General features: G+C 44.6%; 2 protein-coding genes and 1 long non-coding RNA gene across 3 annotated transcripts; 2 read left to right on the top strand and 1 right to left on the bottom strand.

Annotated features, from left to right (window-relative positions):
- Nucleotides 1-261: 261 nt before the first annotated feature.
- Nucleotides 262-2,996, bottom strand: LOC142962465 (uncharacterized). Its single transcript, XR_012957320.1, has 2 exons — nucleotides 2,734-2,996; nucleotides 262-2,341 (listed from the first exon to the last, which is right to left on the bottom strand). It is a non-coding gene; the product is annotated as an uncharacterized LOC142962465 (long non-coding RNA).
- Nucleotides 2,307-10,584, top strand: rnf20 (ring finger protein 20, E3 ubiquitin protein ligase). The gene is made up of 22 exons (XM_076102967.1): nucleotides 2,307-2,428; nucleotides 2,847-3,027; nucleotides 3,147-3,215; nucleotides 3,319-3,417; nucleotides 3,527-3,674; nucleotides 3,783-3,968; nucleotides 4,057-4,172; nucleotides 4,383-4,529; nucleotides 4,614-4,688; nucleotides 4,786-4,905; nucleotides 5,161-5,340; nucleotides 5,426-5,561; nucleotides 5,716-5,837; nucleotides 5,992-6,148; nucleotides 6,279-6,579; nucleotides 6,680-6,797; nucleotides 6,995-7,144; nucleotides 7,241-7,453; nucleotides 7,799-7,924; nucleotides 8,118-8,258; nucleotides 8,620-8,724; nucleotides 9,792-10,584. Exons 2-22 carry the CDS (start codon nucleotides 2,857-2,859, stop codon nucleotides 9,966-9,968), a joined length of 3,057 nt encoding a protein of 1,018 aa, XP_075959082.1. The 5' UTR covers nucleotides 2,307-2,428; nucleotides 2,847-2,856; the 3' UTR covers nucleotides 9,969-10,584.
- Nucleotides 10,585-10,728: 144 nt separating this feature from the next.
- Nucleotides 10,729-14,392, top strand: LOC142962463 (uncharacterized). The gene is made up of 3 exons (XM_076102969.1): nucleotides 10,729-11,762; nucleotides 13,471-13,573; nucleotides 13,888-14,392. The coding sequence occupies exons 1-3, from the start codon at nucleotides 11,523-11,525 to the stop codon at nucleotides 14,241-14,243; spliced, it is 699 nt and encodes a 232-aa protein (XP_075959084.1). The 5' UTR covers nucleotides 10,729-11,522; the 3' UTR covers nucleotides 14,244-14,392.
- The last annotated feature ends 1,593 nt before the right edge of the window (nucleotides 14,393-15,985 follow it).

Raw genomic sequence — 15,985 nt, 5'->3', positions numbered from 1 at the left:
TTGGCCAGGTCAGACAGACAGGGGCGTAGTTTGCATGATACGTCATCAACGCTCTATTGTGGACTTTAAGCACACGTCAGAACCTGACTGGGCGGTTGAGTGAAAAAAAAAGAAAATGTGGGGAACATTGTGTGTCTTTGAAAACAAGATTGTCATGCACGCGCATGGTACAGACCTGAAACAACCCGCCTCCTTCTTCTTTTTTTTGCACGATGTACACTTTGAGAAAAAGAGATGCAATAAGAGAAGCCTGCTGCAATGTTGCATTTCAGGTTTCTTTATTTCGTTTTCCTGGTGTAGATTACAACAGCATGTCATACTGTCTGTTTGTGTCATTCGGGAGTATTCAGACATTTCCAATCCCAAAATGGTGGATGGGATTCATTTAGTTATGCTAATATGTGGTGTTAATGTTCCAGATATGCACGTTAATGTCCAAGATACAATTCATAAAGGAAGAGCTTACATTTGTAAAACTTTTTCTCATTTGATTAAATTACACCTTCCAAAGTCCTTCACATCATACAATGTATTTATGATATAACAGTGTGCATTTGTTTTTATATTATTTAGGTAAAGACGATCAATCAATTTGTCTTGTTTCCTTGTTTGTTATATTTAAACCTGTGTGAATAAATAGAACTCAAAATGAATGCAATTAGGAAATGCATAGTTCTGATCAGGACTGTCTACATTTCTGGGATGTGGACAGTCTTCAACTTTTATTTTATGTCATTATCGACTCAGTTTCAGATAAAGTGTGTAATCACAATAGAATAGGACGAAGTGTCAGCCTAGTTAATTTATTGGATGGAAATATCTCCTTAGTTACAACAGAAAAACGTGCCTTTTCATGCTACCTTCTGTATCTCTCCCAAGCGTCACATTGCTTGTCAAGCACGTCATGCATAAACGTGGTTTTTGTAATGCTCTCATCGGTCAATGAGTGACCTTAGCAGATAGGGATATTTAAGCTGAGGTAGGCCTGAATTCACAATTAAGTAGGCCTACGTTTACACAACCTGGACTTTGCACCCATTGTAATGTAGTCTTTAAGTGTGCTGATAATAGTCCAGGCTCTGTCCAGAAGTCCTTTTTTACATAAGGACTGAAAAAGAGCAGAAAAGGGCAAAAAGATAGCACCAGAGGAATTTTGTTGTTGTTGTTTTGGTTGCACAATAATTGCTACAATATCCTTAAGCATTGCAACTCTCATAGATGTACAGATCTTTGGGAGTTGCAAACCAACCCAGCAGCAAGACAAAGTATCTCTGCTGTAAATTGGATTTGGACATTTCTGATTTGTCTCAGTAGTTTCAATAAACGGGAATAATCCATGTGCATAACAAATGGCTGTCTTAATTTAGCTACAGGCTTTTCACTTTCTTGGGTTATATTACAATGATTTGGGATCTAGTGAATTTATATTATGCACTCTATATGATGCGATAGGGCTCGATCTGCAACAATACAAGAGAGGGCAACTTCCCAGGGGCCTCAGACCTGTGGGGTCCCCGAAAGAGCTGTCCCACTGTTAAATCATTGAGTGTTTGAGGACACTCTCTCGCAGACATTTTGGGCCCTTTATGAACCCTTTCCGTAAATCCAAATGTCTGCAGACTTTGCCCAAGGGAATTACCCACAATTCATAGCAATGTGACGCTGAACACAGGGTTACCAGTGGAAGCATGGAGACATAAAAAAAAAAAAAAGGTAAACAAAGACTATGGCATATGTGTGTTCAGCCTGGCAAATAACATTTACATGGAAATATTAACGATTAAAGATGGAACATAAAAACACATGAAATCAGAGGAATGGAAAGCAGCGATTATATTACACAGATTTATTCATCAAATATTTAATTTTGTCTTTGAAGCCGTTTTGACAAAAACAAGCAAATAGATCATTTGACAATTACCTCTCATCTTGTGAGGAAAGAGCCTGGAAGTCGTTCAAATCAGGAAGTAAAATGTATAAAATAAATACCCACAATTGTACATATACTGTATCTGTTGCAGCAAAGTGCTGTCCACTTCGTATTTACACCATCCCAAGCCCTCACAGTCTCTCACACTTAACCATTTACCAGGTAACGTCAGTGAGTCCCTGAGGGTTCAGGGTTTAAGGCCTTAGGGGGTACATGGGACTGGGTCAATGTTTAAGGCCTTGAGGGAACATTGGGACTGGATCAATGTTTAAGGCCGTTGGAGGGACATTAGGACTGGGTCCCTCCTTGAGGGAACATTGGGACTGGGTCAATGTTTAACGGTGCTGGTTCCCTCCACGGCGGTAGGTGGCGTAATGTCCGCTGAAGGTTGTCCCACAATAAGCGTTCACACTTCCGTTTCCGAGAGGCAGGGAGCCGCAACATCAACAGCGACAAACAGTTTTAGTTAATATCACAAAACTCGTAACATTACCAGCGGTAAGACTTCGGTTAGGTGTTGTTGATACTCAACATATTACAAAATAAATGCGTTATTCTATCGGGTCAGAATACAGTTCCCATGAGCACCAACAGCATTTAAAGCTACGTTAGCAAACAGCTAACGTAGCATTGACTGATTCAATCAGCTCGGTCGAGTTTTATAATGTGATGCATTGTTTTATGTGTATTTGTTTCGACTACTAAACATTAAGATGAATACGGTTTCAGAGTAAACATTACGATGGTTATCTTCGAGCACATTAACGTTAGCTAGCTAACGTTACATGTTCAACATAACGTACCGTTAGAGGTGTCGTTCATCCAGCTGAACCACTTGAATCTCAACAGTCCTCCGCAGTTCTTTAGCTAACTGACACGTTCTGCTTTATTTCTGACACGTTCTGCTTTATTTCAGGAGTCTGAGGATGTCGGGACAGAAGCGTCCTGCTGACCCAAGCGGCCCCTCGTCCTCCGGCGCCCCCCCAGAGAAGCGCAGGGAGAGGGAAGGAGAGGACGGAGCTCCCGGTGTCAGCGCAGCTGCCGGAGGTAGCACTGCGGTGGAGACGGTCATCAAACTGGGAGGAGTGTCCAACTCCGTGAGGCCCCCTTTATTATCCCCTATTGCTAATATATGTTCAACTCAGAAGTGTAAAGCCTGTCCGTCTGTTTGGCTCCTTTTTCTTTTTGTACTCATATTTGAACTCATTGTTTTTAGGAAGAACAAGACATCAAAGCTCTCCAGGCTAAAAACCGAAAGTTGGGAGAGTCTCTTGATCAAAGACAGGTACATTAACTCTCCAATTTTTATATACACGCACACTGGAAGCGACCGTTACGCACTGCCTTGTCTTGGAGAGAGGTTCATCTCTTGGCTTTTTGGTTCGCAGGTGATTGAGGATGAATTGCGAGAGCGAATTGAGAGACTGGAGACCCGCCAGGCCACTGATGATGCCAGTCTGCTGATCCTCAACAGATACTGGAACCAGGTGAACAAGTTCACAGAAGGAAGCAAACAATCACGTGTTCAACATTTAACAGTCGCCTCTCCTATAAAGATGTAAGAGTCTAAATGTGATGCCCTTCTCTCTCCTTCAGTTTGATGAAAACGTTCAACTGACCATCAGGCGTTATGACCAAGCAAGCAGCGAACCTGAGAAATCTCTGGCAGGTGAGGGACGGAGCCTGAAGCCCGAAACTCCAGAACCTGATGGCGACTCCAACCAGGAGCGGGCCAAGGACAGAAGTAAAGACAAGAGCTAACACAGGATCATGACTTTGAAAGCAATAGCCTGTAGATATTTGATTTAACATACCAGACACCTAAACCCTCTTTCCTGCTGTTGTCCCTCAGACCACCAGGGAGAGACAACCAACTCTTTCCTGGCAACGCTGGCGAGCAGCAGCAGTGAGGAGATGGAGGCTGAGCTTCAGGAGAGAGTGGAGTCCAGCCAGAAGCAGGCCCGGCACGTGGTGGAGATCTACGAATGTCTGAAGAGCACCGTGGACCAACTGAAGGCAGAGCTGGACTCTGGTGCTGGTGAGATAAAAGCACGAAGGTTTTAGTGGAGGCCGAGTCAGTTTGTGTTTACACCCATAACATGCAATATTGTTACTTTTCTTTCCAGAGGGAAGTCTATGGCAGGCAGCTTCCAAACTGAATTCTCTCCTGTCCACCGAAAACAAGCGGCTGCTACAGCTGACTGAGGACCTGAAGCAGAAGCACAGTCACATGACGAGCGAGGTACAATTCCTACGTCCTTCCCTATTCAATGTCGAGCCAACCTTAAAAGTCACAAAAATGCGTGTAAATCTTGGAATTTGCTAGTAACAGCTGCTTTGTTGAAGAGTAATATCTTAGGAAGGATTATGTTTCTGTTAGCCCTTGTGTGTGTGTGTGTGTGTGTGTGTGTGTGTGTGTGGTGTTAAGTCTCTGTGTTCCTGTCTTGTCCAGTCCCGGCCTCTGGGTCGCGCTGCTAACAAAGCAGACCAGCGAGTCAGCGAGCTGCAGGTTCTGATCGAGGAGCTCCAGTGGGACATGGAGAAGATCCGCCGCAGAGAGAACAGACTGAATGCACACCTGATCGAGATACTGGAGAGGGTGAGGATGCTCTCTGTGACAGTGTTGTGCATATGTTCCTGTTATATTGAGGCGTCTTATAACACTCCCTGTAATGCATCCCAGGTGAACAGCAAAGGCTATAAGGTGTGTGGGGAGGCCAGCAGCGTCTGTGGGACCATCACTATCAACAAGAGAAAGGTACGAATTTAATTTAATGATTAAGACAAAGGTGTGATTTTGTAGCTTTTCTGTCAATGCCTTACTTTCCACACTTTTTGACTTCTCTCCTGTCAAGTTTGAAGAAATGAACAGTGATATGGAGGAAAACACGGAGCTGGCAGACAACCGCTTCGTTGAGCTGCAGAAGCTCCAGCAGGACCTTCAGAGTGTGCACCAGGAGAACAACAACATGAAGGTGGACTTGTGTTTCTCACACACCATTCTTTTGACACCTTAATGGATCACCTTATTCTTACACCTAGAACTTAAATTCGCTGCTTTGAAGAGTACAAAAAGAGGGACATTCAACCAAAAGGATTCTTTGAAAAAATAGTGCCTCCGTGTAAATGTTTACCTAGAAATCTCCCTGTTGAACCTTACAAAAGCAAGTCAGTACTTTGTTGTGTTAAATATTTAGTATTTCTTTGCCTTCTGCCTCTCTTCCTCTCAGGCGGAGCTGCTGAGTCGAGCAGCATGCTTGGTAAAAGAGACTGCTGAGTATCGCTGCCTGCAGTCCCAATTTTCTGTGCTCTACAACGAGTCTCTGATTCTCAAGGCTCAGTTAGATGAGACGCGCGCTCGTCTCAACACTACTAGGACATCAAGGCTTCGACAGCTGGAGCACATGGAGGTAAGTGTGTGTTTTGTGTATGTTGTGTGTGTGTGTGTGTGTGTGTGAGCGTCCTTTTCTTACTCTCATCCCCTCCTGTGTGCAGAATGATGAGGTGGCTCTGCAGAGGAAGGTTCGTACAGAAGTCTTTCAGCTGGAGGACACACTGGCTCAGGTCAGGAAGGAGTACGAGATGTTGCGCATCGAATTTGAACAGACTCTTGCTGCCAACGAGCAAGCAGGTAACTAACAGAACCGGGGTTACATGGTGAATTAGGTGCATGATTTGTGCTGAACATGCTTTATAACTTAGATTCACATCAGCACCTCGCTGACAAACTAACTAGCTTCACATTCCTAATCCGACCTTCATCTCTGCCGGCCTTTTCCGCTCAGGCCCTATCAACAGGGAGATGCGTCACCTGATCAGCACGCTACAAACCCACAATCAGCAGATGAAGGGAGAAGTGGTGAAATTCAAGATCAGACTGAGAGAGTCACAAACTGAGCTCAACCAGGTAGGTCACTAACAGAAACGTGTGCAGTCACCTCTCACCAGCTTGTGGAATTAAATAGTTCAGGTCATTTTCACAGTAACACATCTGATTGGTTTAGTATTGTAAAGTACAACCGCACATCACACATAAACACATTCATCTGTTGCCTCTTTAGGTCCGCGCTTCAAAGGGAAACGCCATCCTCCAGTCCCAGTCGAGCACAGAGATGGACGTGAAGGATGAAACAACCTCTCCTTCTACCCCAGCCCTCTCTGGAGAACCTGTGGTCAAGACAGAGACCGACAACGGCTCCTCCACACCCAGCAGCACTGGTAACGCCAAGATGGCCGACAATTTATTTTTACTGATTTCCCAGTGTCCTTATGATACTTATTCAGACATATTAGGATTGTTCTGATTGACAATTGCTCCTTCGCTGTTATTTATTTTTCTTTTCTTTAGGAGCCTCTGTGAAAACGGAGCCCGGAGTTGAACCTGAAGCAACAGTAAAAGAGGAGGAGAAAGAGAAGGAGGAAAAGAAAGAAAAGGACATTGTAAAGAAAGAGGAGAAAGAGCGGGAGAAGGAAAAGGAGAGAGAGAGGCCGACTCGCGGCGGTGGGAGCAGCAGTGTGATGAAGGAAGAGAAGGACAAACCAGGGAGCAGCAACCAGCCTGAGGAGTCAGCCGGGGAGCGCCTGTCTGGGGTCGGAGGCTCGAAGAGGAAGGAGATGGAGCAGCTGAAGATCGTCCGAGCTGAACTCAAGTAGGCTGCACGTGTGGAAGTTGGTTATTTTAGTGGATGTTGGTTTTTGTAAACTACCAAATAGAATAGTTTTGTTAAAGACTCTTCGTCCACTGTGCAGGAAAGCGCAGGAGTCCCAGAGGGAGATGAAGTTGCTGCTGGACATGTACCGCTCAGCACCAAAGGAGCAGAGAGACAAAGTCCAGCTCATGGCTGCAGAGAAGAAGTCCAAGTCTGAGGTGATCAACACTGCACACTGTAGAAGTTGTTAAAGTTGTTGTGTGTGTGTGTGTGTGTGTGTGTGTGTGTGTGTGTGTGTGTGTGTGTGTGTGTGTGTGTGTGTGTGTGTGTGTGTGTGTGTGTGTGTGTGTGTGTGTGTGTGTGTGTGTGTGTGTGTGTGTGTGTGGCAGTCCCATATTAACAATGCTGATTCCAGGGAGAGGAGCTGCGGCAGAGGCTGAGGGAGCTGGAGGAGAGGGAGAGGAGGGAGGGCAAGAAAATGGCAGACGAAGAGGCTCTGAGGAAGATCCGCTCTGTGGAGGAGCAGATTGATATCCTCAACAAGAAGCTCTCTATAGCAAAACAGGTGTGTGAGCTGGTCATTGTATAACTATACACAAACAAAACCCTCCTTTTTTTATTTCCCCTAACACTCTTATCACCTCCACTGCTCCCTCTGCAGGAGGAGGACGCGCTGCTGAGCGAGATGGACGTGACGGGCCAGGCTTTCGAGGACATGCAGGAACAAAACATTCGCCTGATGCAGCAGCTCAGAGAAAAAGACGACGCCAACTTCAAGCTGATGAGCGAGCGGATCAAGTCCAACCAGATCCACAAGCTGCTAAAAGAGGAGAAGGAGGAGCTGGCCGACCAACTGCTCACTTTAAAAACTCAGGTGAGCCACCAGGCAGCACCGTGAGGGGCGATGTGCAAGTTTGAACACGCGGGTGTTGAGATACAGTTAAATGTCAGTGATCCCCACCGGCAGTTACTTTGATTGAAGGCTCGAGGGATTACATTGAACCATTTTCATTCTTCAAATAAAATGGCTTGTCAATAAATAGAAGTTGAAATAAAGTCTACACAGTGCACATTTTGCTCTTCACTATTGCTTTTTTGTGTGTCTGCTTCTACTTGTTTTCTAAATTTCTGGTTTGTCGTAATAATGCTTTTTCTCCAAAAATCACATTTGTCTTTTTTTCTTAAATCTTTATTCACCGTGATGATTTTCTTTTGTCAGGTTGATGCCCAGCTGCAGGTGGTGAGGAAGCTCGAGGAAAAGGAACGCCTTCTGCAGGGCACCATCAGCACTGCTGAGAGAGAGCTGGCACTTCGCACACAAGCTTTGGACATGAATAAACGCAAGGTAACGCATCGTTCAGTAACCAGGAGCCACATCTGCAGAGTTAAATGAGGAGTGAAATGAAACTGTAATGACATTTAGATATGCGCAGTCGTTCCTAAACACACATTCAGATACTATACTCAAAGGTACAGTATGAGAAGAAAATGCATTACCACTAAGGTTAAAATAACAACATCTGTCTGTCGTCCTCCAGGCCCAGGAGTCTGCGTTGCTGTCGGAGGAGATGCGAACTCAGCTGGAGCAGGTTCAGCAGAGACTCAACCTGGTCAGAGAGGAAGTCATAGAGAACAGCATCTCCAGGGAGAAGGAGTCCTTTAACGCTCGACGAGCACAGGTATCAATATACACAAATCCACTCAAGCCATACAATGTCAACAAGTGCATGGACCTAAAAGACAAGGCCATTGTCCCAACACACAATTACATTTGTTTAAAACATATTGGCAACAATTTTCTTAAATTGTAGTTAACACAGGAAGAATAAATGACTCTTTTGACTGTCATAAGACTTATGGGATGATTCTTTCTCAGAATACTCTGTTTTCTAACGACAAATTAGCTTTGTGTATGGACAGAAACCCTATGCATTCACGTGATGGGAAGTTCCAATATCTTGCTCAGGATTATTGCGGTCATAACCTCGGATGTCATAACAGACTCTTTACTTCCAGCTGTTAACTCTGACCGTGTTTCAGGAGGACATCTCCAAACTAAGGGGAAAGATCGAGAAGGCCAAGAAACCAGCTGAGAAAATCAGCAATGGAGACGATATCCTGAATGAAGAAATCAATGATTATAAGGTAAGTTTCTGTGATACAAAGAATATTTTTTTTCTTTTTTAAATCCTGTTTTCGCTTCTGCTTTTGGAAAGTCAAAGAGATTTTTTGTGTGACTGTTGCATTCATAAGAGCATTTTACCACACATTTTGTGGAATACACTAACCCGCCTTCACATTAGAAGATTTATACTTTCATGTCTGTATGCTAAATATTAAGCTATAGCTAGCAGTTGGTTAGCTTAGCTTAGCACAACAACTGGAGACCGGGCAAACAGCTAGCCGGCTTTGTCCAAAGGTAATAAAGTCCACCAGCACTTCTAACGTTCATTAATTAACATGTCATAAGACTTTTTCTTGGCTCTGAGCAGTTGCAGGGAAACACACACAGACTTCAGTCCACCCCCAGTAAAACCTTCTTGTCTTTGTTCTTCCTATTTACCCTAAAGAGATAAGAGTGGTATCAATCTTCTCATCTAACTCTCTGCAAGAAAACAAATAAGTGGGGCTCTCAGGGCTCTGTTTCTCTTGTAACTAGGCAGCATAACTGAATGAACCAGAGTAATCTGTATCACTGTGGATTCCAGCAAAGAGACCAACTGCCAGTGTGATCACACAGTTTTGACAGGAACACGCACTTAAAATTCCGACCAACTGTGCAAAAACTCAACAACACACATTAGAAATAACTAACTTTTGCAAATAGTAGTTTGTGTAGTCGACGTCCATTTAGATTTCTGCAGCTCAAAATGGATCGTGCTCAGATTTTTTCCAGGTTTGGTCGTAAAAGGGGAAGTGGTTTGACATCACGAGTGCTCCAAATGCTCTGATGTGCACTGCCATACCACAAGATTTGTGGGTCAACTGTTGTCTGTACTCTTCAGTGTCTTAAGAATCCTTCAAGGCCACATTCGGAGCTATAATCAGCCTTTCATATCATGCGATGTGCTGCTGAAGGGCAGTTGAGCTGGAAGATATTTGTGTCCACTCATTCAAAACCACTCAGCTCAGAACAAGAATGGCTTTTCAGTTTATTGTTCAAACCTTTCCCTCCCCCCCTCCCTCTCCCTCTCTCTCCCTCCCTCTCCCAGGCACGCTTAACGTGTCCGTGCTGCAACTCTCGGGTGAAGGATGCGGTACTGACAAAGTGCTTCCACGTCTTCTGCTTCGAGTGCGTTAAGACGCGCTACGACACACGCCAGAGGAAGTGCCCCAAGTGCAACGCCGCCTTCGGAGCAAACGACTTCCACCGCATATACATCGGCTGAAGCCGCGTTTCCCTCTCCGTGGATACTAGCAAGGAAAATGCTCAACAAGAAAAGCAGTCGTACAAAAAGGTGCCTGGGAGTGAGACTCACCACTGCGCTCACATATCTGCTCTGAACATGTACCTCCTCCTCTGCTCCTGTGTGTACAGGACACACCATCGGTGTGATATCTCCAGATCATTCCAGCTTCGCAGTGATGCTCTGAACTGAACGCTTTCATATTTTATTTTTGTTAACACTGACTGAGTTCGGCTTCTGCCTTCCAGTATCTACTACTTGACTGTATGTTTTCAGATACTGGTGCAGAGGAAAGCTTCTGCGAGTTTGTATCACATGCTGTGTTGTGTGTCTGTGTGGGAGGTCGGGTGGGTGAATGTGTGTGTGAGAGAACAAACCAGAATACAAAGAAAAATATGAGTACAGTGAGAAAACAAGAGTACAGCTGATGTTTGCATAATGTTGGTGCGTGCGTGTGTGTACATACTGTGTAGTGATTGTTTAAATTTAAATTTTTTTTTTTTTTTTATATGAAAACTTCTTGCCCCAAAATGTACTGAAATCTCTCAAATCTGACTTGATGCTGTCTGTTAGTTATTAAAGTGACATCTGAACTGTCCGGCTTCTGCTTCCATCTCACTTGTTTTTCAGTCACTAATTCTTATGAAACCCGCTGTGAGTAATCTTAACATTTGACCTGTGAGTGGTGAACCACAATTCCCAGTGTGCAAATCTCTGTTCATCCGTGTGCAGAGAGCCTTCCTCCTCCACCCCTCCTCTTCCTCCTCCCTGAACATCAGACGTGTTTGCATAGCCTACTGGAAACTCGTCAGAAACGCTGGAAGGAAAGGGAGCGCCGTGTTTTGAAGGCTGTGCAACAGAATCCATCGAGAGATTTGATGCAAGCTCGGAGACAAAGAAACACCAAACTTGACTGTAGAGGAGCTCGGAGCCGAAATAATAAGCTTTAGGAGACTCGTGGTCCCCAACGTCACCGCGTTTCTACTGGTTTCTTTCACGCGCAAAGCTGCAACAGAAAACTTCCGAAGACGTTTCTATATATATATTTTTTTTTTAAATTACTTTCTGCTGCATCTCGACGGACTGTTGAGTATCTCGGTCGCTGCTGGATCTTAAGCCTTTAACGGGTTCTTACCAAATATAGCCGCTGTTAATGCTGGCGTGTCCTTGACGGAGCTGAGCGGTCCTAAATTGGATATTTCCAGCGCTGCCAAAGTTTATAATTAAATTCTCAGATATTTTTGAGTCACTACGCAATACATTTAGTCTAATTTGCTAATTGCACCCTTGAATCAGTCGGCGTGTTCATTTAAAGCTGGCGCGGTTCTTGCCCTGCCTGTCGTGAGCTGCAGCGTGTTGGTGGGAAAGAACCCGCTCTGTAGCCGATGCCTGCTCTCTACAGAAGCCATTTTTAAGTCTTTGATTTACAGTCATTGAACACGAGCTCTGCTCTGGGCTGCAGCTTTAACCTGTGCACATACATTTTTTTTTTTAGCACATATCTTTTATCCCCCTATTGTTCTCAAATCCTCAACAATGACTTTCTGTGCGTCTGGCTCTGGGCGCGGAGGGTGTGCCACGGCTCGGTTTTTCCTCACCACCTATGTGGCAGTGCTGGTGCTCGGCTGGACTGGAGCTGAAGCTGAGCAGGCCAAGCCGACCGGGGACTACCCACCGACGGTCACTCTCGGTACTCTGATCACCGGAACCTGCCAGACGCTCCAGCGGTACGCGGAGTCAGTGGTGGGAAGCGGTGTGATCCGGTCAGCTGCTGAGGTAACGTTACAGAGAGGAGGTGCACCGCTGCTTGATAGCAACGATGTCTCTCCGCCAGGAAGTGGCTTTACACTCTCCTCTTTTTCTCAATTTTTAACATCCTAGTTTCCCGGATGTCTAACTGTTTGCTCTGTCACTGTTCTTGATCTATAACTGTAAACTAATTTTCAACTCCAACCCTGTCATCTCTCTCCATCCATCCCCTCACCCTTCACACATTCCTCTCCCCATGCCCCTCAACCTGTTAATCCCTCCCCTGATCCCCTCATCTTCTCTGCCCTCGTTCCACATCTTCATATATCCACCCCAACCCCACCCCCTCCCTCCAACCCCACCCCCTCCCTCATACACTTTTCTCCCTCCCTGCTTCCACTCGGCTGTGGTTCCCTTTTCCCCAGCGTGCAGTGTTGTTTCTTGAGTCAGTGCTTGGTCAGGAGAACGTCTATAAAGTGGCCATGGTAAGAAACCTTCCTGGGTGTCTCCATCTAGCCTGCTCTGACATGGTCCCTTAAACGGAGTCCTCTCTTGTGGCTCCATTTGGTCCATGTCACCTTAGAGTTAGTGCAGACAGTAGGAGCATGACTGTAGTGACGCTGTGGCTTCATCTGTGTTTCTATACAGTGGTAATTGCATGAAAGGCCACGATATAGTCCTTGTGAGCTTTGAAGTGGTAAACAGTAGGCTGAAGTGGTTCAACATGGCTCAGGTGGTAGCTCTGAACACAAAATATAGGGTGTGTACATGATCCTTTAGATGAGAAATTCATATCTAATGAGCCCCGAACTGAAACACAGTGTTATTCCATGTGAATTTGGTTTTACATGATTCTGTTTCCAGTAAGGAAAAACAGTTTAAAAGGGGGGAAAAAAATAATGTAATAGTGATAAAATGTAATCCTCAGGGTAAACGTTAGTCAAAAGATCTGCACACCGCACTGATATTTCCCAATAATGTAACAGAGCAACATTTCTTTTCAACAAGGTGTTTGACAGGCATCTCATAACATTGCTTTGTTGAATTCACTGGGAGCTGCCAGGACAGTGTACAGATCTTTTGTCTAACTTTTGCCTCCAGTTAGTTTTTTTAAAATCCACCTGTAAAAGTCTTTTGGATGTTTCTGCTCTGCACGGTCTTCAAAAGTTAATCAAATAAGATGCATTAATATGAGATTACATCAACTCAAATAAAACTATAGTGTTGTTTCGGACTCGTGCTCTGACATACTGGACAGTTCTCACGTATGTGCCAGTGTGCAGTGCAACAGGTGCAGATAAGATACTTGTCCAACTTACTGGACTACTTATGACCTTGCCTGATGAGGCTACACTTTGTGTGTGCAGTGTGATTTTGGGGGGTTGTGAGCAGCAAAGACTGTACAGGAATAGAGAGCGGGTGTCCAGCTGTCACTCGCATGCACAGCTTGTCCAAGTCAACAATACAGCACTTCTTCTATCTTAAGGTGCAGCTAAACAGCAGTACCATCTAAATGAGTTCGGCTGCAGTGAATATCACTCCTGTTGGTGTAAATATACCAGAATTATACTCTTATCTGCCTGTGCATTGGAGCCATGAGAATAAATCTAGGCAGGCTGTGTTTCTGTAAACCGATCTGTGTTCTCTGCATGATTATTATGATGACAATGCTGCCTTTCTTCATAGTTATCTTGTGTGATAACAAAGTCTCCACCCTCCCTCCACACCACCACAGTTTTTTGAGATGGTGATCCGATTCCTTGCTGAAGGAGCTGCCAGCGGCCTGAACGTCATCGCCGTTTACGTCACAGAGATCCTCCGGGTCACAGGATTCGATGGTGGGTGTCCGGATGGCCCGAATTTATGTGTGCGACTGAGCTGCGGAGTGTGTGCTTAGGCTTTGCTGCTCAATACACTTTTTGCCTCCTGTATGTGGAGCTTTCTGCAAATAGTTTACAAGAGTAAGAGAGGATCAGTGACGATGAAAGTTTGAAGTGAAAATATGCAGACGTGCCTCTCCCCTCAGGCAATTTGTGTAGCCACTCCTTTTATAGTATGAATGTTTGCTCCTGTTACTTCCTAACAGGCGGGTATCTTCAAGCCTTATTCTTCGAATGACATTAAGCCTAAACTGGATTTCCTCCCTCCACAGTTGGACTGACGTCGCCCCTCTTCACTCCAGAGGGCGTAGCCGCCATTGCCCAGTGGGGTCTGGTGGCCCTGATTGGCTACTGGGTGCTGACCATCGCTCTCCGTCTGCTGATCGGCGTGGTCAGGCGGGTGTTCTGGGTGGTGAAGACCGTCTTGGCGCTCTGGCTTTTTGGACTGATCGTGACCGACAAGCATGCCGCTACAGACACCACGGCGGTTCGACTGGGCGGCCTGGTGCTGGCATATGTCCTGTTGACTCTGCTCACTTCTTGCTCTGAAAAGACTTGTGCAGTGGAGCACCGGCTGAGCTCCCTGGAGGGCCGGGTGAAGGTAGTAGAGAAGAGGAAAGGGGAATAGTGGGCCGTATAGGGTTCGAGGGGAAGGAGTTACAGATGGACAACGGTGATGGTAATGTCGGTTATGAAAACAGTAACATTGATGGTTTCTGTATGCGTGTGTCAAACTATATGGGAAATAAAGTAACCTCTGGGATTTTTAATCAGAAATGTTCTTTGTATTACCTAAAAGAAAATGCCTAAATTATGAAACCTCATGGAACATTTTTACTATAATAAATAACTGTAATCAAAGACTCAAATGTAGTAAAAGGCTGCAACAGCAAGATGATTGAATAATACAAGTCCGATCGGAAACTGTATATGTTCTGTATTGTCTTTTCCACAGTCGTATCATCACAGCAAAATTTCACATAATTCTTTAATTTAAACGATGTCAGCATGCCAACATTCTCACAATGACAAAGTTAACGTGCTGATTTTTATCTGGGAATGTTTACCTTGTTGTTCACCATCTTAGTTTAGCGGGCCAGCATGCTAACATTCATAAACATTCATAAACCAAAGTATTGAATAAAATTCAAAATTTGAACCGATGGTGGACTTGGATAAAAAAAATTGTGTGTGGGGGGGGTCATTAGGATTAATTCTATGGCCACCATTTATATGTACCAAATGTCATGGAAATCCATCCAATAGTTGAGTTTAGCTTTGTCAGGGAAACTGGAACAATCCGGTATCAAGCAGTCATCTACTTCTGTTTTAACTCGCCACATTCAACCCAGGCTGACTGGTGGCCTGTTTACAGCCTCTTAAGTCCCCATGTGCCTGGTTGGTTCCCTGCTGCTCATTTAACTTGAAGCCTTCTCGATCCTCCGAGTTCACATCAATGGTTGTCGCTCCAGCTGAGTGGAACGACCTGACCTCGGTGCCAGAATAATCATTCCTGCTCGCTCACTCTGCAGCAGTAAAACTCACTTTCCTCCTACTCTTTGCTGTGCTGGAGTCGGCCAGATATGAATCCACGGTGAAACTAACTCACAGTGTCACCACCTCGCTGCATCAGCACAAAGACACAGAGCTGATTCTAGACTGAAAATACATTATTGTAAAAGTAAAATACCAAATATGAGAAGAACACAGTTTGTGTAACTGGAGCCTTTTACTTTAAAGCTGTAATGAGTATCTTTACAATTACAATGGATCAAACAACTGTTTAATGTGGTGTCTATACGGAAGTGGTAACTATATGGAAGCTCCGTATAGTTTAATTTCCCTCAGAAGCAAGTAGAGATCCAAACCGAGCTAAAAGAAAGACGTACACTGATGTGGCCAGAAACACAACCAAATGGATAATGTTGCTCCAGGTCATGTTGAACGTGTAAATAAGCAACTGTTCGTTATCAACAACTTAAAATGTGAAAATACAGTATGTGGGTGTTCTGCTCACACCCACACCCACTGTTTCAACGGCCACACCCACTGTTTCAACGGCCTCCATGTGGCTAAAAACCAACAGATAAGCAATGCTGGATTGAACTGTAGGTACAAACTGGATTTGTCCTGTTTGGGAAAAAAAAAAAAAAAAAAAAGTTGTAAAATAATAGGGCTGCTAGAATTACATTATGTCGTTTAGAGGTGTAGCCTGTTGTTCCCAAGTGGAGCGCAATCCACTGTCATCTACAGCATGGATAAGATCCGACTAAACTAAACATTCTTCATATGAAGCATCACGTACTAGTCCAAAGATTATGACTATTTCTGTATGTCAACACTAATAAGATGTCCGTTTGTCAGAGTCCC

The sequence above is a fragment of the Anarhichas minor genome, unplaced genomic scaffold, assembly GCF_050575085.1.
Source record: "Anarhichas minor isolate MPS153535 unplaced genomic scaffold, ASM5057508v1 ptg000028l, whole genome shotgun sequence".
Taxonomy (NCBI): domain Eukaryota; kingdom Metazoa; phylum Chordata; class Actinopteri; order Perciformes; family Anarhichadidae; genus Anarhichas; species Anarhichas minor.
Note: the sequence above shows the minus strand (reverse complement) of the source record. Positions and strands in the feature narration are given on the sequence as shown.